At 36.8% G+C, this 27,512-nt stretch overlaps 1 protein-coding gene and 1 non-coding gene across 7 annotated transcripts; one reads left to right on the forward strand and one right to left on the reverse strand.

Moving 5' to 3' along the window:
- Positions 1-5,724: 5,724 nt before the first annotated feature.
- Positions 5,725-5,832, reverse strand: LOC148566784 (small nucleolar RNA R71). The gene has a single exon (XR_015881880.1). It is a non-coding gene; the product is annotated as a small nucleolar RNA R71 (small nucleolar RNA).
- Positions 5,833-20,756: 14,924 nt separating this feature from the next.
- On the forward strand, positions 20,757-27,036 carry LOC107639021 (putative hexosyltransferase MUCI70). 6 transcript variants are annotated; one of them, XM_088485411.1, is made up of 9 exons: positions 20,757-21,207; positions 21,746-22,244; positions 23,931-24,074; positions 24,237-24,419; positions 25,171-25,239; positions 25,329-25,528; positions 25,647-26,062; positions 26,165-26,349; positions 26,569-27,036. In XM_088485411.1, the coding sequence occupies exons 3-9, from the start codon at positions 23,993-23,995 to the stop codon at positions 26,934-26,936; spliced, it is 1,503 nt and encodes a 500-aa protein (XP_088341537.1). In that variant the 5' UTR covers positions 20,757-21,207; positions 21,746-22,244; positions 23,931-23,992; the 3' UTR covers positions 26,937-27,036. The 6 variants fall into 6 exon arrangements, with proteins under 6 accessions (XP_088341537.1, XP_088341538.1, XP_016197917.1 ...); XM_088485412.1 differs by having other exon boundaries at positions 20,770-21,207; positions 22,073-22,244; XM_016342431.3 differs by having other exon boundaries at positions 20,780-21,207; positions 22,159-22,244.
- Positions 27,037-27,512: the final 476 nt, after the last annotated feature.

Below are 27,512 nucleotides of genomic sequence, written 5' to 3' on the forward strand. Positions count from 1 at the left end.
AGACAAACATAAATCAGATTCCACTAATTCAAATCACATAATAAAAGACAAGTAAACTTGTAAGAAGATAGCTCATGAAAGCAGGGAACATAGAATCAAGCATTGAACCCTCACAGGAAGTGTCTATGCACTCTAATTGCTCAAGTGTCTAGGGTTAATCACTCTATTCTTCTCTAGTCATGCTTTCTAAAACTTTATTCTTCATCTAACCAATCAACAAATATTTAGTATACCAATGCAAACATCATGAGGTCTTTTCAAGGTTGTAATGGGGCTAAAGCAAAGGTGAGGATATATGTATGGCTAAGTGAGCTATAAATTGAATCCTTGACTAACCTAAGCTCTCACCTATACACACACACACTCTATGTAACTTCTAAAATTATGCCTAGCTACCCAAAATTCCCACTTTTTCATCTCATACTCATGTATCAACTTTTCTTTTAATTTGTATCACATATGCATTGATCTTAACTTAACATTGGGGTAATTTTGTCTCCTTATTTATTTATTTATTTAATTAAATATTTTTGGGGTTTTTTTTTAATTAAAAATATAAAAGTAAACATAACATATCAATGCATATGGATTTTTAATTTTTTCTGGTCTCATATGAGTAGGTACCCAAATTTCTAATATTTTATCAAAGTAGAAACATAACACATTCCCTATTAACTCATGTTCTCACAGTTTTCCCACACTTAGTTGATACATAATCTCTATCTTAAGCTAACTAAAGATTCAATTTGGGGGTAATTAATTTGTTTTTCTGCTTAAGGCTAGTGATGTGGCAAAATATAGAACAAATGGGGATTAAAAGGCTCAAAGTGGCTAACAAAGGTAAATGGAATGGTAGGCTATTTGGGATAAATGAGCTAATAACAAATGATGGCTTCAATCATATGCAAGCATGTAAATACACTAAACAATGGACATATAGAATGGAACAAAATATAGATTACAATCATAGAGAAGAAAACACACAATAATAAAATGTTATGGTTAAATAGTGTAACCATGTAATTAAGCTCAAATCTCACGGGTTGTGTGTTCTTAGCTACAATTCATGTTCCAATTTATAGTCTTCAAACAAGTTTAACACAAATTTTCAATTTAAATTAGTGAAATACTATAAAAAGGGTCTTAAAAAATAAAATATTACTTCAAACAAGCAGTGGTAAAATATGCACAAAATTAAGGAAACATAAGGATCAAACATGCAAATACAACAACTAACAAGGAAAATAAACCATTGGTGTAGAGATAAGAGAGTAACTAACCCATGGAGATCGGTATCAACCTCCCCACACTTAAAGATTGCACCGTCCTCGGTACATGCTAAGATGTTCAAGTGGGCGGGTGGCTACAACTGACGCTTTTTTCCAAGGATTGTGCAGATGGACTTGTTTGTCTCCCCATTAAGAAGCTTTTCCTCTCCCTTCTTGGTGACCATCCTGAAAGAAGAGGAAAAGGGAAGAAAAGTAACCCAAAAATAAAGATAGAAAACAAATAAAATATAGTTGGGTTAATGCCAAATAATGAGGGTCTCAATTACAAGGTAGCTACAACGTGCAAGTGAGAAAATAGTAGAAGCAAATGGCATATCAATAGTGCAAAAATTGCAACAATGGGGAAGAGATAGTAGGTAATAAAAGACAATATAAATTTATGTCAATGCAAAAGGAATACAGGTATCATAAAAGATTGGTAGTGACAGATAAAAAATATCACCCAACAGTGTAAAACAAGTCACTAAGCACCAAAATAATACCAGAAAAGATACAACAGTTGAATAGGAACAAGTAACATCAATGGTAAAATAATAAACCTAGAAAAGAAAAAAAAACATGCATAAGATTAAAATGCAATGAAAGAAAGTATGCAAATAAGTTAAGTAAAACTAGAATGAAAGAGAATAAGGATGAGAGGTTAAATGAATGAAGAAGAAGAAAGTAAGAAAGAAGGAAGAAAGAAGTAGAAAGGAGAGAAGAAAGATGTAAGAATTTAGATGCACGCGTACGCGTGAAAACTGAGTTGGCCGTTCGACGCGTAAGCGTCGCCCACGCGTACGCGTGGGAGGTCTGAAAGCGAAATGACGCGCACGCATCAGGGACCCGTACGTGATGAGCGGATAATTTATACGCTTTTTGACATTGTTTTTAGTATGTTTTTAGTATATTTTAGTTAGTTTTTATTATGTTTTTATTAGTTTTTAAATAAAAATCACATTTCTAGACTTTACTATGAGTTTGTGTATTTTTCTGTGATTTCAGGTATTTTCTGGCTGAAATTGAGGGATCTGAGCAAAAATCTGATTCAGAGGCTGAAAAAGGACTGCAGATACTGTTGGATTCTGACCTCCCTGCACTCGGAGTGGATTTTCTGGAGCTACAGAAGCTCAATTGGCACGATCTCAATTGCGTTGGAAAGTAGACATCCTGGGCTTTCTAGCAATATATAATAGTTCATATTTTTTCCGAGATTTGATGGCCCAAACAGGCGTTCCAAGTCAGCTCAAGAATTCTGGCGTTTAACGCCAGAACTGGCACAAAAGCTGGAGTTAAACGCCCAAACTGGCACGAAAGCTGCCGTTTAACTCCAAGAAAAGTCTCTACACATGAAAGCTTCAATTCTCAGCCCAAGCACATACCAAGTGGGTCCGGAAGAAGATTTCTGCATTAATTACTTATTTCTGTAAACCCTAGGCTACTAGTTTTCTATAAATAGGACCTTTTGCTATTGTATTTCAAATCTTTTGATCATCTTGGAATCATGTTTTGATGATTGAACCCTCTTTGGGAGGCTGGCCATTCGGCCATGCCTAGACCTTTTGTTCTTATGTATTTTCAACGGTGGAGTTTCTACACACCATAGATTAAGGTGTGGAGCTCTGCTGTTCTTCATGAATTAATACAATTACTATTGTTTTTCTATTCAACTCAAGTCTATTTCTTCTCCAAGATATTCATTCGCACCTAAGAACATGATGAATGTGATGATTATGTGACACTCATAACCATTCTCACCTATGAACGCGTGACTGACAATCACTTCCGTTCTACATGCAAACAAGCTTGAATGTGTATCTCTTAGGTTTCTAATCTAAGATTGGAACCTTCGTGGTATAGGCTAGAATTATTGGCGGCCATTCCTGAGATCCGGAATGTCTAAACCTTGTCTGTGGTATTCTGAGTAGGATCTGGGAAGGGATGACTGTGACGAGCTTCAAATTCGCGATTGTTGGGCGTGTGACAGACGCAAAAGGATCAATGGATCCTATTCCAACATGATCGAGAACCGACAGATGATTAGCCGTGCGGTGACAGCATGCGTAGAACATTTTCACTGAGAGGACGTGAAGTAGCCATTGACAACGGTGATGCCCAACATAAAGCTTGCCATGGAAAGGAGTATGAATGATTGGAAGAAGGCAATAGGAAAGCAGAGGTTCAAGAGGAACAAAGCATCTTCATACGCTTATCTGAAATTCCTACCAATGAATTACATAAGTATCTCTATCTTTACTTTATGTTTTATTTATCTTTTAATTATAAATCCTCCATAACCATTTGAATCCGCCTGACTGAGATTTACAAGATGACCATAGCTTGCTTTAAGCCGACAGTCTCCATGGGATCGACCCTTACTCACGTAAGGTATTACTTGGACGACCCAGTGCACTTGTTGGTTAGTTGTGCGGAATTGTGACAAAGTGTGATTCACGTTTGAGAGCTCCAAGTCTTTGGCGCCATTGTTGATGATCACAATTTCGTGCACCAAGTTTTTGGCGCCGTTGCCGGGGATTGTTCGAGTTTGGACAACTGACGGTTCATCTTGTTGCTTAGATTAGGTACTTTTCTTTTTATTTTTTTAGAATTTTTAAGAATGAATTCTAGAGTTTCAAGGTGATATTCTTATCATCACAAAAGCTGATTGATTCTCATCAATTTAGCTGCTGAATGTAATGTCCTGCTGAAGCTTGGCTAACCATGTCTAATCTTTTTAGACTGAAGCTTTAGACTAACATTGCATGATTCCTGGAATTCTTATTAAAAGTTTTGAATCTCTTTATTCTCTTTTCCATATGATTTTCGAAAAATCACAAAAAAATTTATAAAATCATAAAAATAAAAAATATTTTATGTATCTTAGTGTCAATTTTTAAGTTTGGTGTCTTGCATGCATTGTTTATTTGATCTTAGTTGCATTTTTTATTGTTTCTCATCATTGAAAAATTCAAAAAAATTTTCAAAACTATGTCTTTTTAAGTCAATAATATAGAGAATTGAAGAGACAGAACATTCAGCAGAGGAATCAAACAGAAAAAGCTGGGCGTTCAAAACGCCCAGTGAAGAAGGAAAACTGGCGTTTAAACGCCAGTCAGGGTACCTGGCTGGGCATTTAACACCCAAAAAGGTAGCATTTTGGGCGTTAAACGCCAGAATGGATACCATTCTGGGCGTTTAACGCCAGGAGGACACTAGAGGGAAGATTTTGTTTTTAATCCAAATTTTTTTTTCAAATCTTCATAATTTTTCAAAATCAAATCTTTTTCAAATCATATCTTTTCAATCATATCTCTTCAAAATCAATTTCTTTCTATTTTTTTTTTACTATTTTCGAAAATCCTTGCTACAATTAGTAATTTAATTCAAAATTTTCAAGTTGTTACTTGCCTATTAAGGAAGGATCAAATTTTAAATTCTAGAATCATATCTTCTAATTTCTTGTTAGTCAAGTAATCAACTTTAATTTTAAAACCTTCTTTTTAAAAATTGATTTTCAATCATATCTTCTCAATCATATCTTTTCAATCACATCTTTTTCAAAATTAATTTTCAATCATATCTTTTTTATTTCTAATTTCAAAATCTTTTTCAAAAATCACTTAATTTCTTTCCCAATCTTAATTTTCGAAAATCCTTTACCAAATTTTCAAAATTTCTTTTAATTATTTCAAAATCTTTTACTTTAATTTCGAAATTTTTCCCCTCTTCTCACATCCTTCTATTTAAGGGACTAACACTCCTCCTTAAGGTGCAATTCGAACTCTATCCCTCTTGATAAGTTCGAATTCTCTTCTATCTACCTCCTCCTTCTATTCTTCTTTTCCTCTGACACCTCAAGGAATCTCTATACTGTGACATAGAGGATTCCCTACTTTCTTGTTCTCTTCTCTTTCATATGAGCAGGAGCAAAGATAAAGGCATACTTGTTCAAGCTGATCCTGAACCTAAAAGGACCTTGAAGAGAAATCTAAGAGAAGCTAAAGCACAATTCTCTCTAAAGGGCCTAACAGAGCTTTTCAAAGAAGAAGAAACAATGGCAGCTGAAAACAACAATGCCAACAATGCAAGGAAGGTGCTTGGTGACTTTACTGCACCTACTCCCGACTTTTATGGGAGAAGCATCTCAATCCCTGCCATTGGAGCAAACAACTTTGAGCTTAAGCCTCAATTAGTTTCTCTAATGCAACAGAATTACAAGTTTCATGGACTTCCATTGGAAGATCCTCATCAGTTCTTAGCTGAATTCTTGCAAATCTGTGACACTGTCAAGACCAATGGGGTTGACCCTGAAGTCTACAGACTTATGCTCTTCCCTTTTGCTGTAAGACACAGAGCTAGGACATGGTTGGACTCACAACCTAAGGAAAGCCTGAACTCTTGGGAAAAGCTAGTCAATGCCTTCTTGGAAAAGTTCTTTCCACCTCAAAAATTGAGTAAGCTTAGAGTGGAAGTCCAAACCTTCAGACAGAAGGAAGGTGAATCCCTCTATGAAGCTTGGGAAAGATACAAGAAATTGATCAGAAGGTGTCCTTCTGACATGCTTTCTGAATGGAGCATCATAGGTATCTTCTATGATGGTCTGTCTGAACTGTCCAAAATGTCATTGGACAGCTCTGCTGGAGGATCTCTTCATCTAAAGAAGACGCCTGCAAAAGCTCAGGAACTCATTAAAATGGTTGCAAATAACCAATTCATGTACAATTTTGAAAGGAATCCTGTGAATAATGGGACAACTCAGAAGAAAGGAGTTCTTGAGATTGATACCCTGAATGCCATATTGGCTCAGAATAAAATATTGACCCAACAAGTCAATATGATTTCTTAGAGTCTGTCTGGAATGCAAGCAGCAACAGGCAATACTAAGGAAGCTTCCTCTGAAGAAGAAGCTTATGACCCTGAGAACCTAGCAATGGAAGAGGTGAATTACATGGGAGAATCCTATGGAAACACCTATAATCCTTCATGGAGAAATCATCCAAATTTCTCATGGAAGGATCAACAGAGACCTCAATAAGGTTTCAACAACAATAATGGTGGAAGAAACAGGTTTAGCAATAGCAAGCCTTTTCCATCATCTTCTCAGTAACAGACAGAGAATTTTAAGCAGAGCCACTCTGACTTAGTAACCATTGTCTCTGATCTAATCAAAACCACTCAAAGTTTCATGACTGAAACAAGGTCCTCCATTAGAAATTTGGAGGCACAAATGGGTCAGCTGAGTAAGAAAATTACTGAACTCCCTCCTAGTACTCTCCCAAGCAATACAGAAGAGAATCCAAAAAGAGAGTGCAAGGCCATAACCACAACCCACACGGCCGAACCTGGAGAGGAGGAAGAGGCAGTGATCTCCACTGAGGAAGACCTCAATGGACGTCCACTGGCCTCCATGGAGTCCCCTGATGAGGAACCATGGGAATCTGAGGCTCACACAGAGACCATAGAGATTCCATTGAATTTACTTCTGCCATTCATGAGCTCTGATGAGTATTCTTCTTCTGAAGAGGATGAAGATGTTACTGAAGAGCAAGTTGCTAAGTACCTTGGAGCAATCATGAAGCTAAATGCCAAGTTGTTTGGTAATGAGACTTGGGAGGATGAACCTCCATTGCTCATCAAAGAACTGGATGACTTGACTAGGCAGAAATTACCTATGAAGAGACAAGACCCTGGAAAATTCTCAATCCCTTGTACCATAGGCACCATGACCTTTGAGAAGGCTCTGTGTAACCTGGGGTCAAGTATAAACCTTATGCCTCTCTCTGTAATGGAGAAGCTAGGGATCATTGAGGTACAAGCTGCTAGAATCTCACTAGAAATGGCAGACAATTCAAAAAAACAGGCTTATGGACTTGTAGAGGATGTCTTGGTAAAGGTTGAAGGCCACTACATCCCTGCTGACTTTATAATCCTAGAGACTGGGAAGTGTATGGATGAATCCATCATCCTTGGCAGACCCTTCCTAGCCACAGCAAAAGCTGTGATTGATGTTGACAGAGGAGAATTGATCATTCAAGTGAATGAAGACTCCCTTGTGTTTAAAGCTCAAGGATATCCCACTGTAACCATGGAGAGGAAGCATGAAGAGCTTCTCTCAATACAGAGTCAAACAGAGCCCCCACAGTCAAACTCTAAGTTTGGTGTTGGGAGGCCACAACCAAACTTTAAGTTTGGTGTTGAACCCCCACATTCAAATTCTAAGTTTGGTGTTGGGAGGTTCCAACATTGCTCTGAATATCTGTGAGGCTCCATGAGAGCCCACTGTCAAGCTATTGACATTAAAGAAGCGCTTGTGGGAGGCAACCCAATTTTTACTTATCTATGTTAAATTTCTATTTTATTTAGTTATTTTATGTTTTCTGTAGGTTGATGATCATGTGAAGTCACAAAAACAATTGAAAAAGCAAAAACAGAATGAAAAATAGAATTAAAAACAGAACACCCTGGAGGAAAAACTTACTGGCATTTAAACGCCAGTAAGGGTAGCAGAATGGGCGTTAAACGCCCAGTCTGGCACCATTCTGAGCGTTTAACGCCAGAAATGGGCACCAAACTGGCGTTTAACGCCAGGAATGGGCAAAAAGCTGGTGTTAAACGCCAGAAATAGGCAGCAGCCTGGCGTTTAATGCCAGGATTGGCAAAAAGGGGCATTTTTGCACGCCACTTGGTGCAGGGATGAGATATCATTGACACCTCAGGATCTGTGGACCCCACAGGATCCCCACCTATCCCACCTCTTTCTCTCTTCTTCACCCATTCACCAATCACCTCAATACCTCTTCCCCAAAAACCCCTCACCTATCAAATCCCACCATTATCTTCACCACTCACATCCATCCTTCATAAAACCCCACATACCTCACCATTCAAATTCAAACCACTTTTCCACCTAAACCCACCCATAATGGCCGAACCATACCCCCCTCTTCACTCCTATATAAACCCATCTTCACTCCTTCATTTTCACACAACCTAAACACTACTTCTCCCCCTTGGCCGAAACACAAAGCCCCATCCATCTCCTCTATTTCTTCTTCTTCTACTCTCTTCTTCCTTCTTTTGCTCGAGGATGAGCAAACCTTTTAAGTTTGCTGTGGTAAAAGCTAAAGCCTTTTTGCTCTTCCATAACCATCAATGGCACCAAAGGCCGGAGAAACCTCTAGAAAGAGGAAAGGGAAGGCAAAAGCTTCCACCTTCGAGTCATGGGAGATGGAGAGATTCATCTCAAGGGTGCATCAAGACCACTTCTATGAAGTTGTGGCCAAGAAGAAGGTGATCCCCGAGGTCCCTTTTAAGCTAAAAAAGAATGAGTATCCGGAGATCTGACATGAGATCCGAAGAAGAGGTTGGGAAATTCTCACCAACCCCATTCAACAAGTCGGGATCTTAATGGTTCAAGAGTTCTATGCCAATGCATGGATCACCAAGAACCATGATCAAAGTGTGAACCCAGACCCAAATAATTGGCTTACAATGGTTCGGGAGAAATGCTTAGATTTTAGTCCGGAGAATATAAGGTTCGCAATCAACTTGCCCATGATGCAAGGAGATGCACACCCCTATACTAGAAGGGTCAACTTTGATCAAAGGTTGGACCAAGTCCTCATAGACATCTGTGAAGAGGGCGCTCAATGGAAGAGAGATTCAAGAGGGGAGCCGGTTCAACTAAGAAGGCATGACCTCAAGCCCGTGGCTAGGGGATGTTTGGAGTTCATCCAACGCTCAATCATTCCCACTAGCAACCGGTCTGAAGTTACTATAGACCGGGCTATCATGATCCATAGCATCATGATTGGAGAGGAAGTAGAAGTTCATGAGGTTATATCCTAAGAACTCTACAAGGTGGCGGACAAGTCCTCTACCCTGGCAAGGTTAGCCTTCCCTCATCTCATTTGTCACCTCTGCAATTCAGCTGGAATTGACATAGAGGGAGACATTTTTATTGATGAGGACAAGCCTATCACTAAGAAAAGGATGGAGCAAATAAGAGAACCTCACCAAGAGCATGAGGAATTTCCTCATCATGAAATCCCTGAGATGCCTCAAGTGATGCATTTTCCTCCACAAAACTATTGGGAGCAAATCAACACCTCCATAGGAGAATTAAGTTCCAACATGGGACAACTAAGGGTGGAGCACCAAGAGCATTCCATCCTCCTCCATGAAATTAGAGAAGACCAAAGAGTCATGAGAGAGGAGCAACAAAGACAAGGAAGAGACATTGAGGAGCTCAAGCACTCCATTAGATCTTCAAGAGGAAGAACAAGCCGCCATCACTAAGGTGGACCCGTTCTTTAATTTCCTTGTTCTTTATTTTCTGCTTTTCAAATTATTATGCTTTATGTTTATTTATATTTGTGTCTTTATTACATGATCATTAGTGTCTAAGTGTCTATGCCTTAAAGCTATGAAAATGAATCCATCACCTTTCTTAAATGAAAAATGTTTTTAATTGAAAAAGAAAAAGAAGTGCATGAATTTCAAATTTTAAAACAGTTTAGTTATTTTGATGTGGTGGCAATACTATTGTTTTTCTGAATGAATGCTTGAACAGTGCATATTTTTGATATTGTTGATTCATGAATGTTAAAATTGTTGGCTCTTGAAAGAATGATGGAAAAGGAAAAATGTTATTTGATAATCTGAAAAATCATAAAATTAATTCTTGAAGCAAGAAAAAGCAATGAAAAGCTTGCAGAAAAAAAAATACATATATGCGAAAAAAAGGGGGGAGAAGAGAAAAAGAAAGAAAAGCAAGCAGAAAAAGCCAATACCCCTTTAAACCAAAAGGCAAGGGTGATAAAAAGGATCAAAGGCTTTGAGCATCAGTGGATAGGAGGGCCCACAGGAATAAATTCCTTGCCTAAGCGGCTAAACCAAGCTGTCCCTAACCATGTGCTTGTGGCGTGAAGGTGTCAAGTGAAAACTTGAAACTGAGCGGTTAAAGTCGTGGTCCAAAGTAAAAAGAGTGTGCTTAAGAGCTCTGGACACCTCTAATTGGGGACTCTAGCAAAGCTGAGTCACAATCTGAAAAGGTTCACCCAGTTATGTGTCTGTGGCATTTATGTATCTGGTGGTAATACTGGAAAACAAAATGCTTAGGGTCACGGCCAAGACTCATAAAGTAGCTGTGTTCAAGAATCAACATACTTAACTAGGAGAATCAATAACACTATCTGGATTCTGAGTTCCTATAGAAGCCAATCATTCTGAACTCCAAAGGATAAAGTGAGATGCCAAAACTGTTCAGAGGCAAAAAGCTAAAAGCCCCGCTCATCTAATTAATACTGATCTTCATAGATGTTTTTGGAATTCATTGTATATTCTCTTCTTTTTATCCTATTTGATTTTTAGTTGCTTGGGGACAAGCAACAATTTAAGTTTGGTGTTGTGATGAGCGGATAATTTATACGCTTTTTGGCATTGTTTTTAGAATGTTTTTAGTATATTTTAGTTAGTTTTTATTATGTTTTTATTAGTTTTTAAATAAAAATCACATTTCTGGACTTTACTATAAGTTTGTGTGTTTTTCTGTGATTTCAGGTATTTTCTGGTTGAAATTGAGGGACCTGAGCAAAAATATGATTCAGAGGCTGAAAAAGGACTGTAGATGCTGTTGGATTCTGACCTCCCTGCACTCGGAGTGGATTTTCTGGAGCTACAGAAGCCCAATTGGCACGCTCTCAATTGCGTTGGAAAGTAGACATCCTGGGATTTCTAGAAATATATAATAGTCCATACTTTGCCTAAGATTTGATGGCCCAAATAGGCGTTCCAAGTCAGCTCAAGAATTCTGGCGTTTAACGCCAGAACTGGCACAAAAGCTGGAGTTAAACGCCCAAACTGGCACGAAAGCTGGCGTTTAACTCCAAGAAAAGTCTCTACACATGAAAGCTTCAATTCTCAGCCCAAGCACATACCAAGTGGGTCCGGAAGAAGATTTCTGCATTAATTACTTATTTCTGTAAACCCTAGGCTACTAGTTTTCTATAAATAGGACCTTTTGCTATTGTATTTCAAATCTTTTGATCATCTTGGAATCATGTTTTGATGATTGAACCCTCTTTGGGAGGCTGGCCATTCGGCCATGCCTAGACCTTTTGTTCTTATGTATTTTCAACGGTGGAGTTTCTACACACCATAGATTAAGGTGTGGAGCTCTGTTGTTCTTCATGAATTAATACAATTACTATTGTTTTTTTATTCAACTCAAGTCTATTTCTTCTCCAAGATATTCATTCGCACCCAAGAACAAGATGAATGTGATGATTATGTGACACTCATCACCATTCTCACCTATGAACGCGTGAGTGACAACCACTTCCGTTCTACATGCAAACAAGCTTGAATGTGTATCTCTTGGATTTCTAATCTAAGATTGGAACCTTCGTGGTATAGGCTAGAATTATTGGCAGCCATTCCTGAGATCCGGAACGTCTAAACCTTGTCTGTGGTATTCTGAGTAGGATCTGGGAAGGGATGACTGTGACGAGCTTCAAACTCGCGATTGTTGGGCGTGTGACAGATGCAAAAGGATCAATGGATCCTATTCCAACATGATCGAGAACCGACAGATGATTAGCCGTGCGGTGACAGCGTGCGTAGAACATTTTCACTGAGAGGACGGAAAGTAGCCATTGACAACGGTGATGCCCAACATAAAGCTTTCCATGGAAAGGAGTATGAATGATTGGAAGAAGGCAATAGGAAAGCAGAGGTTCAAGAGGAACAAAGCATCTTCATATGCTTATCTAAAATTTCTACCAATGAATTACATAAGTATCTCTATCTTTACTTTATGTTTTATTTATCTTTTAATTATAAATCCTCCATAACTATTTGAATCCGCCTGACTGAGATTTACAAGATGACCATAGCTTGCTTCAAGCCGACAGTCTCCGTGGGATCGACCCTTACTCACGTAAGGTATTACTTGGACGACCCAGTGCACTTGCTGGTTAGTTGTGCGGAATTATGACAAAGTGTAATTCACGTTTGAGAGCTCCAAGTCTTTGGCACCATTGTTGATGATCACAATTTCGTGCACCAGTACGCGTGGGTAATTTTGTGCCTCTAGCACAGTTCCATTGCAAGGGCAACACAACTCTCGGGTCAGCACGCTTTTACGCCGATTTTCATGCCCACGTGTACGCATCGCTGACGCTGACGCGTGGGTTGAACTTTCTACAGGGGACACGTACGCATGCGGTACGCATACGCGTGGTGTGGCTTGTGCGCCACGCACCCCTCCCACGCGTCTCTCGTGTAACTCTCTGTTCATTGGCGCATACACAAACGACGCGCGCGCATCGTGGACGCTTGCGCGTCGATTCCCCTCTTTTTTTTAATACAAAGTGCAGAATGCAAAATGCAGATGCGGATGCAAATATTATGAATGAACACTAAAAAAATAGAATAAAATAAAACTAAGAATAAAACGAAATAAAATAAAATTAAGATTGAAAAAGAACGATCATACCATGGTGGGTTGTCTCCCACCTAGAACTTTTAGTTAAAGTCCTTAAGTTGGACATTTGGTGAGCTCCTTGTCATGGAGGCTTGTGCTTGAACTCATCCAGGAATCCCCACCAATTTTTGCAATTCCAATAGCCTCCAGGATCCTAAACTAGGCACATAAAGCCTTCAAGCAAGTTAAAGCAAGTGACAAGGCCCCAGGAGTGTTGATTGGTAGAATGAATTCCGGGATCCCACACCTTGCTTTTGCACCCGTCTTCTCGTTGATCATTATTGTTCCAACCGGGTGGCAAGCAATCTGAATTCTCACTAAAGCAGCCAAACAACTTCCTAGACCCATTCAATTGAGCTTTACACCAACCTTTGCATTTAAACTTTGAGCTTTCCACCATATTGAATCTTGCATGACAACTCCTACCACTAGCCATCTCCCTCTTACTCGTAAAGCCACAAAGAGCTCGAAGTTGACCATCTGTCTCAAGTAAACCGTATTCAAGTGGAATGAGAAAGCTAAGAGATATGAATTTTACCCACTTGAATGTTGTGAAGGATGATGGTGACTTAGGGGGAGAGGTCTCCAACAACTTTGGCAAGGTGATTTCAAGCTCCACTCCCTTGTGCTCTTCCTTGACAACTTCCACCTCTTTGCAAGCTTCTTCAAGTTCAACCGCTTCCTCTTGGTAGCTTCCTTCCAATTCAATCTCTTCTTCATTGCTCACCAAGGGCATGGGAAGTTGTGCTTTTTCTTCTTTAATCTCCATGTCAAGTCCAATGAGAGAGGATTCAATTGCAGATAAGGATTCATCAATGATTGAATCCATCTCTTGATCAACCTCCTCAAAGTCTTCAACCAGGATATGCCTTGGAGGTTGTTCACCGTCCTCAACATCAACATCAAACATCTTGGAAGGGGGCTCTATGACTGGACTTTCCCATGGAGGTTCAGCATCTCCTAAGTCTGCAACCACTTCTTCCTCTTCAATAATTGCTGCTTTGTCCAGTTATTTTAGTATAAAATCGTACTCCTCTTTGATGATTTCCTTTCCATGACAACTCTCTTCAACTACTCCTTTATCTTCAAGGGTCTCTCCTACCTCCACATTTTGGGCCTCCTCTTGCTCCTCTGGAAATAAAGCCGCGTGTAATCGATCCATTGCGTCCCTAGGACGATCCCTTCTCTCTTGTTCTATGTCAGTAACATAATTGGGATCGTGTTGCTTTTGGATTGATGGATGTGGGTGCTCTTCCATGGAGGGTGGTGATGGGATGGGGAGATCATTATGTGGTTGAAAAGGAAGTGCACTGGAGTTTGAGGGTTGATTGTTGGGGGTATTCAGTGATCCAATCTGGGCGACGAGAGCATGTACAGCAGAGGTCAGACCGTTTAAGGTAGAATTAAGTGTATTATGCATGTCTTGATGTCCTTGTGCAACAGAACGAAACATCTCATCAGTAGAAGAGGAAGGGGGCAATTGTGTTGGAATTGGGGTGGTTCTATGTATGGTTCATAAGGCTCTTGGTATGGTGGGGGTAAGGATTAGGGTCATATGGGGGTGTTTGGTGGCAAGGTGCTTGTGAGTATGGTGGTTCAAAAATATGTGGGGGAAGGGGTTCATAGGCATATGGTGGTGGTTGTTGATAATCAAAAGAGTGCTCACCATAGCCATTATCTTGGTATGCTTCTTGGAATGGCTCTTGATCATAGTATGTTGGTGGAGGTTGTTGCCCAGAGGGTTGATCAAATCCTTGTGGCTTCTCTCATCTTTGATTCTCCCATCCTTGATGCATATTCTCATTGTAATCTCCTCTTCCTGCAACATAATTGCAACCAAACTCATAGCCAAAGGGGTGAGAGTTCATAGTAGCTAAAGAAAATAAAAACAAGAACTAATAAAAATAAGCAACAAAGTCCTAAAATTAACAAAAACTAGCAAATAAGCAAAAAGCAAATATTTACAATAACCAATAATAAGGCACACGTTTACAATTCCCCGGCAATGGTACTATTTTGACGAACGGATTTTCTGTCAGTAAAGAATTTCACAATTAAATTCCCGTTGTAAGTATAGTTTCTAAACCAACAAAGAATCCTTTCGCACAAAAGTTTGGTTGTCACAAGTAACAAAACCCCTAAAAAGTAATAATCGAAGTATTTAAACCTCGGGTCGTCTCTCAAGGAATTGCAGGGAAGTATGTTTATTATTGGTTATGAGATTTTCTGAGAAATTTTGGGAGTTGGAGAGTGGAAAAATAAATGATTATAAATTGAAGAAACGTAAATTAAAAGAGATTTATATATTCAGAATAAAAAGCCTTGACCGGGAGAATGATTAATTGAAAGTTCTATCCTTGTTGGATTTTCTCAAGTGTAGTATCAAAAGGTTGTTATTTTCACTTAGTTAACCCTTACTAAATAAAGGAAAGTCAAGTGATTGAGCTAACTCTTATTTGCAAATCCTAATCCTCTCCCTTGGGAAGGACTAACATTAGTAAATAGAGAATTAGCCAACAACTTCCAATTTAACTAATCACTTGAGCATTCCAACTCAAGGGTCTCATTTTAATCAACTCCCAAGTCAAGTTGGGAGTCTACTCTGTCAACATGAATACCATCTTCGTTGTTTTATAAGAGAAGTAAAAAGGGAACATAGTAATTAAAATCAATTGGAAGCAATTAAACAAATAATAAAATTTAAATAGAAAAATACTTCTTGCATTAATAAATTCTAAAAAACAATCCAATTGTAACTCTGAACAAAGATTAAGGATATGAAAGAGTAAGGGAAAAAGAAAACAAACTAGAATGATAAAGACTTCACGGAGGTAGTAACTCTGTAATATCCAACTCAAAAGCATAAAACTAGGAATCCTAAAACCTAGAGAGAGGAGAGAGAGCCTCTCTCTCTCTCGAAACTACATCTAAAAACTAAATTGTGAATAATGAGAAGTTGTCCCTCATTCCTTCACTCTGCAACCTCTAATCTGTATTTTCTAGGCCGAAAACTGGGCCAAAAACAGCCCAGAAATTGCTTGGGACGAATTCAAAAATGCTGAAATTTCGCATATGCGATGCACGCGTGCGCGTCACCTATCTTTAAGGCAACTATGGTAAATTATATATCATTTCAAAGCCCCATATGTTAGCTTTCCAACGCAATGAAAACCGCCTCTTTTGGACCTCTGTAGCTCAAGTTATGGTCAGTTAAGTGCAAAGAGGTCAGGTTGGACAGCTTAGCAATTCCTTCAATTTCTTGTATTCCTTCCACTATTGCATGCTTCCTTTCCATCCTCTAAGCCATTCCTGCCCTATAAACCTTGAAATCACTTAACACACATATCAAGGCATCGAATGGTAATAAGAGGGGATTAAACATAGCAGATTTAAGGCCAAAGAAGCATGTTTTCAATCATAGCACAGAATTAGGAAGGAAAATGTAAAACCATGCAATTAGTATGAATAAGTGTGCAAAGACTTAATAAAAACCACTCTATTGAGCACAAGATAAATCATAAAATAGTGGTTTATCACTTGTCTATGGTTAGAAAGAATTGTAGCCTACGAGGAAGAAGAATGGTTTCCAATTCCTAAAATAAAGTTTAGAAGTGGTCTCGGCAGCTGTCAATTAGTCGGTTGGTTTCAAGGGAAAGCTAGGATTAAACAGATTAAGCTTTGTGAAGTTTGGCACTAGAATTCTTCCGGTTGAAAGTTTGCACATTTGCTTTATTCCCGAAAATATAGTAGTAATAACACTCACAACGAAATTAGGAGGGGTGTCTAATTAATCAAATGGCAATAACCAATAATGATAACGGAAACTGTTTCACCATGATGAGTTGGGGACATCATTTGGAACAGGAAAGCACTAATGAGTAATTACTTCAATTATGACATTGTATACTCAGGAAAGTTTTCACTGTTTGTATATGCTTCAATTTTGGATGATAGTTTTTCTGCTTGATTTATTTTTGCTGATGCATCTTTATTTTAGTACACATTTTTGCATAACTGGGTTTCCACAAAACAATTTCAGAATTTTAGCTCCTTTTTAGTATCACAATTTGTTAACAGCCATTGCTCCTATCTCCTTCCTGCTGTTTTTAAAACAAGTGAGAAAAAAAATCATTTTTAAAAGTTAATATTATAATTTTCCTGAACTTAGGAGATGAAAAGGCCCACATGAGTGATTGCTGACAATGGCCTCTTTCTGATTTACATTTTGCACATTGATGGAGTGCACCTTTTCCTCCTTTTATATATTCATCCTATGCCAATACTCTGCATCATTAATTATCAACATAACTCCTCCTCCTCCTCCTTTTTCCCTTCATTCATTTCATATTTATTGTATGCTTGTTATAAGATATTGTAGAATATTATAATTTTCACTTTAAATGTAATCTATATACTACAAACAAGACCACCTAGTACATCTTTGTTTTATTTTATTTTATAATTACTGTTCTTTTCATACTTATGTGATTCCTTGCTTCAAGATGATGAAAATGGGATTGCAGTGATTCTGTGATTGGCCTTTAATTATTGTTCTTTTCATACTTGTGTGATTCCTTGCTTCAAGATGATGAAAAATTGTCTTGTGTTATTTTCTGCTTCTATAGAAAATAGAAGAGAATACTCGACCTAATTCAAAGCAATCTAAGCGTCAATGGACGCCACACGAAGATGCAAAATTAGTTGAGTGTTTGGTAGAGCTTGCAACTACTTCTTGAAAGTGTGACAATGGCACGTTTAAATCCGGTTATGGAAAAACATTTGGAAAAAATGATGCATGAAAAGATCCCTAGATGTGATCTTAAGGTACAATTTTTTTACATAATACTTGTTTTCTTTGTTTATAATTCTATATTTGTGTTATAATTGTATAGTTTACCTTATTCATAATAAGTTGGTTATTCAAAAATTGAATGATTATTACTGCTCCATACATTCACTATATTTAGTTATGCTTGGATGAATTGTGGTGTCATATACAGAGTAGTAATAATTCTAAATTGTTTTGCTATGTTTAGGCTAATCCACACATTGAATCAAGGGTAAAATTGCTAAAAAGATAATATTTTGCAATAGTTGAGATGATGGGCACGGCTGAGAGTGGATTTGGTTGGAACGACAAAGATAAAATGATTGTAGTGGAGCGACAAATTTTCAATGAATGGAAGAGTATAAATTCTAAATAACTTTCTTAATACAAGTTTATTTATCTTAGCTTTTTAATATTAATTGCTTATTTATTTTCTTTTAATTTCAGTCCCATCCTAATGCTAATGGCCTCTATAATAAACCATTTTCACATTTTGAAGAGTTGGGAATAGCATTTGGTAGAGATAGGGCTCAAGGAGGCAATGCAGAAAATGTAACTCAAGCAGTTGCTACAATAGAGGCAGAGTGCGAAGCAACCTTGAGTGATCGGCAAGTGAATGAAAACACCCAAGTAATTTGGAAGAGACCGAAATGGAATATGAAGCTGATTCTCAAGTACGTAAGCAATTGATTCTAATTCATGTACATAAATTCACTTATTGTTGATCCTGCTGCTGTGTATTTTCTTGGATTTTGGAGTGATTCTTCATTAGTTCATTTACTTTAACCTGTGCCTGTGACTAGCCTTAACTATTCCCATCATGTTGAGCATTTAGATAGAAATACTGATCTTTATTTCTGTGGAGTATAATAACAAAGAAAAAAAGGATATGAATGTAATTATGCAAACAGAATTAGAATTAGGGTAGTTAATATTCTATTACGTTCTGTTTAGTTAGTTAATGTTGTTAGTCTTGTTGGCCAAGGCAGAGATAATGCTTGTATATACAAGTGTAGAGCATGTATAATCAATTAGGCTACTTGTTCTTCATTTCTATCAATATTGAATAATCTTCTGGTGTTCCTGCTGGTGTTGCTTTCAATTTTTAGGAGCCTCCAACTCCTGGTGTTCCTGCTGCTCCCGGTGCTTCTGCTCCTAGTTCTTCTGCTGCTCCTAGTGCTTCTGCTGCTCCTAGTGCTTCATATATAGAAAGGAATAAAAGAAAAAGAGGGAACAAAAATGAGGAGGTGATTGACATAGTAGTAGAATCAATGAGAGATATGAAAGGTGCTTATCAAGAACACACTGCTGTTTTAGTTGATATGGTTTCTTGTTTTAAGCATGAGAAAGAAGGAGTTGAGCGCAGAATGAAGCTAATGGCACTGTTGAGAGATGTTCCTGGTTTGAGCGGTGATGATAGAATGAAGGCTGGTCTTAGCATTCTAAGGGACAATAGTCTGATCGACATGGTGTTCCAACTTCAACTGGAGGAACTTTTGCCATTTTTGAAGAAATTGCTTTAAATATTGCTATTTTTGAATTTTTATTGAATATTATAGTGACTTGATAGGAAGACATTTGTGCCAATTGTTTTGTGAGGAATATAAGCAGCTAAAACCCTAGTTCCTGGTGCCATTATATCAGGTTTTAAGATCCATGGAAAACTAGGTAAGGTTCCTCTTGAACTATAATGTGCAGCAACTGGTGATGGCTTGATTCCAAAAAATGTTTGTTGAAAATTGATGGTGGCTTTTGGATTCTTGTTGCTCTTGGCTTTTCGATTAGTTTTATATTTAATTTTTTAAATTTACTAAAGATATTTGATATTAGGGGTATTTTAGTAAGTTTAAAAAAATTTAGAGTCAATAATAATTTAACTAAAGATATTTGTTATTAGGGGTATTTTAGTAAATTTTAAAAAATATAGAGTAAATAATAATTTAACTAAAGATATTTGTTATTAGAGATATTTTAGTAAATTTAAAAAAAATTTAAAATCAATAATAATTTTAATTAAAGATATTTGATATTAGGGGTATTTTAGTAAATTTAAAAAAATTTAGAGTCAATAATAATTTAACTAAAGATATTTGTGATTAGAGATATTTTAGTAAATTTAAAAAAATTTAAAATCAATAATAATTTTAATTAAAGATATTTGATATTAGGGGTATTTTAGTAAATTTAAAAAATTTAGAATTAATAATTTTAATTAAAGATATTTGATATTAGGAGTATTTTAGTAAATTTAACAAAATTTAGAGTCAATAATAATTTAACTAAAGATATTTGTTATTAGGGATATTTTAGTAAATTAAAAAAAAAATTAGAATCAATAATAATTTTAATTAAAGATATTTGATATTAGGAGTATTTTAGTGAATTTAAAAATAAAATAAAAATAATATTTTACTATATTTATATTCATTTAAAAAATTAGAGTCTAAAAAATTTAATTAAAAATATTTTATTTTATTATATTTATATTTTATTATATATATTTACAAAATTTAATCATTAATATTCTAACTAAAAATTATAAGGATATTTTGGACAAAGTATTTACAATTCCCAAATATATTAAATATGAACCAAACAAAAACTAAAACATTCCTAGGCATATTATTAATATTTCATAGATTTTATTTTTACAAACCAAACATAGGAATCAAGGTTCTGAAAACCGGACCGGACCGACCGGTTCAACCAGTTTAACTGCGAACCAACGATGCAAGTGGTCCGGTCCTCCTTCAATAACCGCTTGTGAGAGAACCGTTGAAAAACCGATGAACCGATCGAAAATCGGCTGGTTGGACCGGACTAGTGACCGGCCTGTTCTTCTAAACGACGCCGTTTTTAATTGTTTTAAAAAATAAAACCCGATCACTTGACCCGACCCAGTCGTGGAAACACCCCCCTTTCTTCCCCCGACGTTATCAAACCCGGCTCGATTCGGCCGGTTCGACCGAAAATCCGGTCACTCGGTCACCTGACCGAATCGAGCCACTCGTCGAACCGGTTATGCATGGAACCCGGTGAAATCCGATTTAACCCGACGAATTTACGTTAAAACCGGTGACCCGGCCGGTTAATTCAACCCGGTCCGGGTCGTGCTTTTCCTTTTTTTTTTTAAAAAAAAAAAATAGAAACAGCGTCATTTGGCTTTAGATCCCCCCTCCCCTTTCGACGAACCCCAATGGCTATTCCCCCCTCCCCATTTCCCCTAATCTGAGAAATCAAATCAGTCTGATTCCAGTGGAAGTGTGGAACCCTCCAGCGCTCGTCTCCGATCTCTCTGCTCCTTCGTTGTCGGCACTCGGCAGTCGCTCACCCTCGCCCTCACCTCGTCACTCCAACGTCTCTCCCTTCACCTCGTTACTTCGTCGCCTCTCCGCTCACCTCGTCACTCTCGGTCTCTCACGGTCACGGCCTCACCTCGTCGCTCTTTCAGTCTCTCACCTCGTCGTCGTCGTCGCGGTCCCGTAATCCTGCCCTGCGTTCACTTCGTTGGCGGCAGAAAGCTCACAGAAGACAGAAATCAAGCAGCATCTCTGCATCTGCTCCCTCGGGTCAGTCGGGTGGTGGTGGTCGTCTTCTTGGTCGCGGTCTGGGAACCAGTTATCCAGGTGAGCTCCCTTCAAGTTTTTGACCCTGGTCTTTCACCAGAAATCTAGAATTGTTGAATACTGAACCTGGTGGTTGTTGTTGACTGTTGTAATTGAATTTTAGAGTTGTTGAAGCTGAGCATATTTTAGTTAGTATTATTATTGAATCTGATGGTTATTACTATTGTATTTGATTTTTTAGAGTTGTTATTGAATCTGGTGGTTATTACTTTAGTTATAATTATTGTTGAACTTGAATTTGGTGGCTGTTGATGTTGCATTTAGTTTTTTGGTGTTGTTGTTTGTTGCTGGTTGCCGTGTTTTAGAGTTGCTGTGTTGTAGAGTTGCTGTGTCTTTTAGAGCTGTTGTTGTTTGTTGCTAGATTTTTTTAGAGTTGCTGTTTGTTCACTTTGTTGAATTACAAAGTCAGTGAACTTTGGGGGAATGGTGGTGGTTGTTGTGTTGTTTAAAAACTGACTCAAGAACAAGCATCATTGATCATTAGCAACTCTTACTCCTGATCTTACCACTAAAAGAGTTTATAATAATGCTATGGAAGGTATGGATGCAAATCAAAATGAGGAAAATGTAGATCAAGCTCTAAATTTGTCCTATGAAGAAGTTGATGCCGACTTTGAGCTCACCCTTGGACTTAATTTAATGATTGTGTTATCTTTCACTTGCTCTTGATTTAAATTGAGAACATATTTTGTACTAAAAACTAGTTTATTATCTTTTTTTTAGATTATTAGTTATGTTTAAGACTTGATATTAGATTATTAATGTTTGTAAAGACTTGCATTTTAAGTTTTAGGACATTATTTTAATTTTATTTATATAATTTTATATTTTTTTTAATTATGACCGGGTTAACCGGGTGAATCAGTGACCCACCGGTTGAACCAGTAACCCAGTGACCCGGTCATATGACCGGGTTGATTACCGGTTCGGTTCTGATAACTATGATCTCAGTCTCACAGTGAACCCTAGCACTTTGAAGTCTGAAGCATTCCCAGCCCAGTAGCCCTCCATCGTCTTCGCTGGCCTCTCGAACCCAGGTGAGTGACTCGTCGTCTTCGTCTTCTCTGAACTTCCTCTTCAATTTTTGTTCCATAATATTAATTCTTCAATTCATCTTGGGTCTTGGGTCTGTGTTCTTCATTCTTCGCCTCTTCGGTCCTCTTCGGTCTTCAATGTTCTTCACCCTAGGAGTTTTTTTTCCTCAGTTGATAGTTTGATACAGAAACATGAAGACGTTCTTAGTTTACCCGTTACGCGATTTTTGTTCAATTTATTGCTGTTTTAGTGTTTTGCACTTTTGCTGCTTTGTAATTGTTAATTTGTTACTCTGTTTTAATTTGTTATTTTGTAATTGTTAATTTGTTCCTCTGTGTTGTTAATGCTGGAAAGTGGAAACTTACTCTGTTTTGCAATATTGTTGAATGGCTGAATGCTGTAGGCAGAATTGCTGATATGGTCTTGTGTTGTGGTTAAGAACATGCTGTTAATTTTCATTGTGTTTGACTCCTGCTCTAGGTTAAGGACATGGTTAATGCTATTGTTGAATGATTAACTCTGCTGCTACTGCTGGGCTGTACTCTGTTTGATTGTTTTTTTATGCTGTATTGAAAAAAATTATGCTTAAACTTTGATAATTCTTTGTTAATTTATGTTAAAATTTTGATCAATCTGCTGTCTGGTGAAAATGTTACTAATCTTTGTTAAAATTATGGTGAGGTGTGAGCTTTTATTTGTTCAATGTAATCACTTTGTTAAAATGATACTAAAGCATGACCTTTTATCTGAATGATTAAGTCTTCTCTGTTGTATTGAACTGAATTTATTTATTAAATTTTTTAGTTAAATTTCGCTAAGTTGTATCTTGTTTTGAACTGATTAAAATAAATGATGGAATTTTTATTATTGAATTTTTGTTGTTAGATCTTGTTTCCATTGAAAAAAAGAAACTAAAAGGAGAAGAAAGAAACTATAGAATATTAAGTTAATTCCCACAAAAAACATAAGCAAATGTCATGAGTTATGCAAAATATATAGACTGTTAATAACCAGTAGCATAAACAACACAACTTACATGAATTCCATGTATTGAAGTTTATTAATGATCATGTTTCACAGCAATAGCATAAGCAAATGTCAATGCTTCTACAAATTATAAACTGTTAATATCTATTTTTGTACAATTGTTCTCTCTGTTTTAGATGTTGAGTATTGCTAATTTCTGAAATGTTAGTGCTCAACCCTGCATATTTGGTCTATGTTCACTTATCTTTTCAATCATTTGGTTGCCAAAGAATCAAGGAGTTTTAATTTTTATTTGTTTTTTTAATGAGCTTCAAGTCAATAAAATTATTGAATGTGACCTCTATGATGTATTGCACATAAGATGCTTTTCCATTCAAATTTAACCTTATACATAAAGGACATATATAATAACAATTGTAATTGGAAGCTTTCAATTGGTACTTTCTCATGTTTTTAGAGTTTTGCATATTTCTAATAAGCTTACTTGTATAAAGCACCTTATAATTTATTTATTATTCTATTCTAAAACGGTTTATCCGGTTAGACCAGTAAACCAGTGACTAGAGCGGTTTGATGACCGGTCCGGTTTTCTGAACCTTGATAGGAATACTATATACTTGGTAATATTATTCCAAGGAATCATATTCCTAGTAATGATATTCCTAGGCATAAAAATTAATCCTTGAACCACACACACCCAGATCTGTGTGTATCTTTGTTCATATGCGATTCCAGTAATGACAAGCTGAAGAAAGAATCAAATATGGAAGGCGATCTTCAGAAGTCTTTGTCTTTGCGCCCCAATCGTAGAGGAGACCGAAATAATCAAACCGCATCTGATAAAGGTAATGGAGGAATGCCATCAAGTATGTTTGGTTCTTAATTTGTTGAAAAAGCTTGTCTTTTTCTTTTTTCTTTACTAAATGGCATGCTGGGAAAGTAAACAACTAGTTTGGCTTTGGCTGATGTACAAAATTTGTAACCTTTTTTTGGGGTTGGCAATGCAGATTCAGAAGCAGGTTTCCTTTCTTCAGGTTGGGCCTCCCAAGATGGTTACCCGGTTAAGATTGTTTGGAGGAAGGGGTTTATTCGATTGGTTCTTGTTGCGGGGATCCTGTGGATGCTATTAATTCTTGTTGCATTGTTGTTCCATATATGGTCTTGTCAATCTACTGTCTCCTTTTTATCAGGTTAGCACATTCCGCTACTACTTGTGTGCCTTCTCAAGTTCATCCATTATCATTAGCTGTCCTTGATTATGATCACATAAGCATTTCATCATACTTTTATCCTTCACTTGATCTATTGGGAATTAGGCAGAAAGGAATAGATAACATCAATGTTAGATTTTAGTTTTTGTGGCTGTATTCCGTTGCCCAGTATTAGAAAGCGAACTCCCTAAACCCTAAATCCATAGATATTTGTCTTTGAGCAATATAATTTGGAGATTCTGTCTCTCTCTTGTTTATACCTAAAAATAGTCCCCCCCGGGGGGTGCCGTTTTTCTTTTTCCCTTCACTGTAGATTCAGGAAGTAACTCGGATTTTTATTAAAGCTTGAACTAGTAGATTTGGTACTGAAACATGAATTTAATGATTTATTGGTGTATAAGAAATTATTCCTCCTCTATATCCTGTTATTCTAGTTACTTTGCCCTTAACTCTTTGATGATTCAGAGGTTTCGCTGAAGGGAAATAGGACTGCATAATAATTAATATGCATTTTGTTTCTGAAGCATAACTGTGCAAATGCATATGTCTACATTGTTATTGGTGTATTTATATGCACATTTGCTATGAGTATGATTGCAAAATGATGGGGACATTCTGATTTTAATTTTATGCTTCACCAAATTTGTCTTCAATTTTCTTCACCAAGATAGTCCATGAAGTGTCATAAATCATAATATCTGAAATTATGTGGTTTCTACTTGACCTGCAGTTATGTGTAACAAAGAAAGCAAGGTTTACTACATGTTAGACACTATGGGACTTGTATCAAAACCTCACAGTAAGATTTTTGCAGTTTGGCCTCCAACCATTCATCTTAGACTATACCAAATAATAACAGATGGTTGATTTACTTCTTCTATTCATTAGGGTGCCCTATTCCTGTTGCCAACAACCCTGATAAAATTATTATCCCAAATGGAAGAACTTCTGATAAAATTGTTAAAAAGTTATCATATGTTATGGAAGATGAAATTTCACATAATGGTTCTCAATCATCTCCTCTATTTGGAGGCCATATAAGTTGGAAGCAGAGGGAGGAAAGTTTCAAACTAAAATCAAATATGAAGGTAAATTTATTGTGATGTTTGATATAGTTAATTCTGATTGCAACTGCTTCACAGTTTCATAAGTTTATGTGTTATCTGCCATTGCTGAATCTTGTTTTCCTGTGGGCTCCATGATCAGGTGCACTGTGGATTTATCCAAGGCGGTGGTGCTAACATGGATCCTGTAGACATCAAATATGTCAAGAAATGTAAATTTGTTGTTGCATCTGGCATTTTTGACGGCTATGATCTACCTCATCAGCCATCAAATATAAGTGACCGCTCCAAGAAGCTCTTTTGCTTTCTTATGGCGGTGGATGAAGTATCTCTGAAATTCATTAGGGAAAATGCTACTGTCAAAGTAGACAATGATGGTGGAAAATGGGTAGGAATTTGGCGTCTTATTCTTCTTAAGCATCCACCTTATGATGAACCAAGAAGGAATGGGAAGGTTCCCAAGATTTTAACTCACAGAATGTTCCCTGAAGCACAATATAGCATATGGATAGATGGTAAAATGGAGCTGATAGTTGATCCATTGCTAATGCTTGAGAGGTACTTATATCCGTCATTATAATTTTGCCTGGTCTTAAAGATGATATGAATATTTAAAAGATAGTGATGTGTGTAACCTTGAAAACGGTGTTTGCCGTGCAGATATCTATGGCGTGGGAAGCATTCATTTGCCATTGCTCAACATAAGCATCACCGCAGTATATACGAAGAGGCAGATGCAAACAAAAGGCGAAAGCGATATGCACGACCCCTCATTGATCTCCACATGAAAATCTACTATTATGAGGGAATGAAGGAATGGAATCCAAAGAAAAGGACTGCCAGTGGTAAGAGAGGAAACTGAGCCCTTTTTTAGAGTTTGATTTCAACAACGATTTTTGTACTCTCACTCTCACTTCTGATATTCCAAATCAATCCTCCTCAGGTTTTAGCTCTTGAATCACAATAGTAAATCCTCTATTTTTTTAAAGCATGGCGAATGTTTCAAAATTCTGCTCATCAATTCTAGTATTGTGTTATTTCTGACAGTAAGTTGAATATTTCAGATGTGCCAGAGGGAGCAATCATACTCCGAGAACACACTGCGATGACCGACTTGTTTAGCTGCTTGTGGTTCAATGAGGTTCATCTCTTCACACCAAGAGATCAACTTAGTTTTGGATATGTTGCTTACAGATTAGGGGAGTCATTCAACTTCTTCATGTTTCCAAACTGTGAATATAATTCACTGTTTGTGTTGCACCCTCACACAAGAGAGCACTCTTCTCCCATTGAATGGGTTAAACGGTTGGATGAACTCAAGAATAGCAACTTAAGAGAAACTAGAGGAGGATTAGGTTTATTCACCCCTTATCCAGGGAATCTTAAATATGTTGTTTTGCCAAATGTAACAAGAACATCTAAAGCAGGCTGAATTTTTGTTTAATAACATTATCTATCTCTTATGTATTTTTTCCCTCGAGATTTATTGTTAATTTACTTAATGAATGAGAAAAAGATATATTTTTGTTTAACATTATCCATCTTTTATGAACGCTAAAATCAATTTTATTTTCCCATTTTCTCCTCGGTTGTGCATAAACTACAGCTGATTAATTGAGATTGAAAATAGACGACTAAAAAAATACAATTGAAAATTTACAGTATACAGAAATTACTCACATGATTTGTTACCATTCCTTTAACTTGAGTACTCTAATCGAGTCAGAAAAAAGGGAGAGGAACAACGATCAACAAAGATATTTTGGATTTAGAAAATTGCCAAAATTGCAAAATCATCAAGACTGTTGTAAAATAAGTAAATAAATAAATAAGGAAGATGTAATAGATATAAAATAAAGAAATATAATTAGATAATTCTAATAGTAATATTTACTATAAATATTATATATTAATATAATAGAGATAATTAATATATTTACTAATATATATAAAGAGTGAGAGAAGAGAATTTAGAATAGTTTCAACATAAAAAAGAGAGAGAATTGTT

Source organism: Arachis ipaensis, chromosome B4 (assembly GCF_059453495.1).
Source record: "Arachis ipaensis isolate K30076 ecotype BB chromosome B4, ASM5945349v1, whole genome shotgun sequence".
Classification (NCBI taxonomy): domain Eukaryota; kingdom Viridiplantae; phylum Streptophyta; class Magnoliopsida; order Fabales; family Fabaceae; genus Arachis; species Arachis ipaensis.

Coding starts and splice junctions, on each gene's coding strand:
- LOC107639021 (XM_088485411.1), top strand. CDS start 23,993: ATGGAAGGCGATCTTCAGAAGTCTTTGTCTTTGCGCCCCAATCGTAGA. Junction 24,075..24,236: donor TCAAACCGCATCTGATAAAG/GTAATGGAGGAA, acceptor TTGGCAATGCAG/ATTCAGAAGCAGGTTTCCTT. Junction 25,529..25,646: donor AACTAAAATCAAATATGAAG/GTAAATTTATTG, acceptor CTCCATGATCAG/GTGCACTGTGGATTTATCCA.